General features: G+C 42.6%; 1 protein-coding gene across 1 annotated transcript; it reads left to right on the top strand.

Annotated features, from left to right (window-relative positions):
* Positions 1-1,074: 1,074 nt before the first annotated feature.
* On the top strand, positions 1,075-2,902 carry LOC147462920 (uncharacterized). Its single transcript, XM_086527766.1, has one exon. It carries the CDS (start codon positions 1,178-1,180, stop codon positions 1,868-1,870), a length of 693 nt encoding a protein of 230 aa, XP_086383892.1. The 5' UTR covers positions 1,075-1,177; the 3' UTR covers positions 1,871-2,902.
* Positions 2,903-3,736: the final 834 nt, after the last annotated feature.

Genomic DNA, 3,736 nt, shown 5'->3' with positions numbered 1-3,736 from the left:
GGAAATAAAGGTCAATAGATCAATACCATCACAAACTAACCACTTACTAACCTTAATCTCATTTTTTCTTATTGATAATATAAGACAATAAGCAGCTCACACATGGTGTGAGAGGATGCTCCACCAACACCTCCCGAAGAGGTCACCTAATAAAAATGTAACCTATCACGTGAGTTCAACAAAAGGATATTTAAAGTTCTTGAAACTTACAGAAATATATATACATAAGGGCATTATTTTTTCACATTTGAAAAAAAATTACAGATTTTAAAAGAAAAGGGTACATTATATTCTTAACATAATTCACAAATAAGGGGTTTTACAAACATGTTTTGAACGCACGTGATATGGTAGTTTTAACACATAGTGAACCCCCCGAGCAACACCTCTCCCGTCCCCTCCCCTCTCTCTCTTTTTTTTCTCAAAACCCTAATCTCTCAACCCTTGCATTTGTTCCACATTGCACACACATCATAACGCCCTCTTGCATTCTTTGAAATATAGAGAATTTGAGTATGTCATATTGTAAATGTGAGCAAATTTGTAAATTCAAAAAAAATTAGTTAATACAAAATGCCTCTGTGCCGCTAGATCTGACGACCTTGATTAACGGGGCCCCCGTTTTTCTCCTCCACCATTGATCTCATTTGAAGCTGCATGTGTGATATATTGATTTGGGGGCCGGGGGGGGGGGGACCGAATCCTACCCGATCACTCGCTCGTAGGGAAAATTTTTCCCTCTCTCCTTTAGTTGACTTTCTTGAGCATGTTGTCTCTACCTTTTGGGCTTAGTGTAATAACAAGGTTTTATGGCAGAACACGTCAATTATTGTCGTTCATGAGACAAGGCATTCCGTTACCTTTGGTTCCCGATCGAAGGCATTGAAGTGTGAAAGGCAACAGCCACTGCTAGGCCTTGCTGCCGCCTTGTGTTCTCGTCGTGCTTGCCCGTGTCTCCTGAACGTCTGCTGAAAGGGCTCCCCCTCAACTGTTTCCCACGCGCTTTGTCTGTTCAGTGGACGCCACCAGCCCTTTTCTCTGCGCCTTCGTCAATTCTGCATTATATAGGGAAACCTCTTCTTCTTATCTTTCTGCACACATCTCAATTCTTCTTCTCTGCACACACCTCAATTACTCTTCGCTGCTCTTGTTCCAAGACTGAGGCTGCAAGCAGGAAATGGGTAACTGCGTGAGCAGCAGCAGCGCCGCGCCAGCTTCCTTAGATATTGCTCCCACGGCAACCGTCATCAGAGTTGTGCAGGCTACGCAGGGACGTGTGGTGGATGTAGAGCTGGAGCAGTCCGACAACAGCAGCATGAAGGTGGGCGAGCTTATGCTTGAGTTCCCACCGGGCCATTTTGTAGCCCAGCTTCACCCGGCCGACTTCCAGCTTACTGCAGGTTGCAAGCGTGCCACGCCTTTAACAGCCGACGCTGACGCCCACCCCGACTCTATGTACGTGCTCTTCCCAATACCCCGCTTGCACACTCGCCTCACCCCCCACGAGCTCCTCTCCTTTACAAAGCTTCTCGATTCTCATCATCACCAGCTTTCCAAGAAGGTCAGTCCTTCAAGCACCAAAGCCATGGGTTTCAATATGTGTCCCAAAGTACACCACGTATGCAAGCTCTTTACTCCTGCCGCAAGGGTGGCTCCTCTCACTGAAGAGGAAATCAATGGGAATGGAGATTCTAATGAGCGGGAATGCCAGCCATTGCAGCAGATCCTAATTAATGACCAAGATCAGGCAATTATCTCTTTCCCAGAACCCTCACCAGCATACATGAGGTCATCATGCCATGGCCAACAAACACAGGTAGTTAAGCCCAAGCCTTGGGCACCCAAGCTACAAACCATCCAGGAGAGGTAACATGCTCATTCCCTAAATATCAAGGGACCTTCTGATACATGAGGTCATCATGCCATGGCCAACAAACGCAGGTAGTTAAGCCCAAGCCTTGGGCACCCAAGCTACAAATTATCCAGGAGAGGTAAACTGCTCATTCCCTAAATATCAAGGGACCTTATGCACCGGCTACCTCTAGATGTCGTAAAGGACTTTGGCCCTATTGCCCTTTGCCCCTCAATCTTTCCATTGTCTCTCAAAGGGGGTTGCATGTGACCATGCACACAAGGCTTCAGCTTCTCACTCCATCCTCACACTATCATGAGGTCTTGCAAAGGCCAACATATGCAAGTCCTTAAGCACAAGCCTATGGGCTCCACAAGCTTCAATGGTGAAATGGTAATTCCCTAATTGAGAGACAATGTTACGAAGGACTTTGCCCCTCCCTTGCATACCCTTCCCTTTGTCTCTCTAAGGGAATCAAAAATATACACAAGGCTTGTGCCACTCCACCCACAATTTTCTTGCTACCATGAAGTGAGTCCTTTGATGAAGGTGCATCCAAGCAGATAGGCGCTAAAGCTACTCCTTAATGGCACCTTTCAAATACAACTATTGTTGTGGGCTCAACATGCATCATTGATCATGCATCATATGACAAAAGTAGCCCTTCTACAAGGCATGATATTTTTCAATGAAGAGAAGGAAATCTTAAAAGTTTAGGACACCCATCCACAACCCAGTGAGGGATCGTGGCTTTTCCAAGGTCCACCCAAAGGTCTCGACTTCCTATCATTGATGCTTTTTTTCATACACTTGTGTGTAGACAGAATGCAAATTTTGTGAAGTTATGTCATTTAGTGTGCTTTCTCCAAAGTGCTTGAGTCTCAAAAAGCCTTGGAAGATCAAGGTTGAGGATGTAAAATTTTGATGTGATTAATTTCTCCTATTAGCATATATAAGGAAGGATACATTGCTCTCCTTCCTAGATATTAATTCCTTTGAAAAATTAATTCATAATGAAACATTAGCTCCATAGTACTGGATTTCTCTATATATTACAAACTAAGAAAATTTAAATCTTATGTTCAGTTCTTCCTAGCCATAAAAATGTTGAAATTTGTTTCGGATAGAAACTGCTATCATATATATATGTTAAAGGATAACCCTTCAACCAGCAAAAGGTTATGAATATAGCATAGTTGAACATGCCTTTGATTGACACCTTCTAAAGCATCTTCTTCCAAATGACTACCATATGTAATGGACCAATGATAATATATCCACCCTACTTCATTTTCTACATTTATTTTTCTAATGTTATTTATATTGACGATTTTCAAGATTTCACTCAAACCTTGCAGTCACTCACTCTCAAGAACTTTGTAGAATGCAGTTGAAAGCAAGGTTTGGTGGTACAACAAAAGGACCAATTTTATTTCCACCTTATTGGTACATCTACCTTGGAGTACTTTAGCATTATGGAGAGAATCCCCTTAATGCCAATTTTTTTTTTAATTCTGAAGGTGGATAAAATCTAACAAGATTAAACATTACAAAGATGACCACCTTGTGTGAAAGAAACACAAATTATGCTACCATTATGGCTTGGAGTGGTTGTCAGTTGAGTTTGAACTCATGTGAGAGAGAAGTGTCCTGTTGTTTATGTGCAAGGTCAAGCCAAATGTTTTTGGTACTCTCTTCTTGGAAGAAGAATAGTGAGCTAACAAGATTATGCTTTGCCCCCCGTTGTGCTACTTATCTCTTTTCTCAAAGCATCTTGTTGCGTTATGTTGTGCCATTTTGACCCCAGTGTACAAGGCTGTTGACAAAGGTTAACATGGACCAAGGCCCAAATTAAAAGGCAAATATAGCATGATGTCTCCCTAA

This window comes from Adiantum capillus-veneris, chromosome 2, assembly GCF_014529385.1.
Source record: "Adiantum capillus-veneris isolate H3 chromosome 2, ASM1452938v2, whole genome shotgun sequence".
Taxonomy (NCBI): Eukaryota; Viridiplantae; Streptophyta; class Polypodiopsida; order Polypodiales; family Pteridaceae; genus Adiantum; species Adiantum capillus-veneris.
This window is presented reverse-complemented; position numbering and strand designations above follow the sequence as displayed.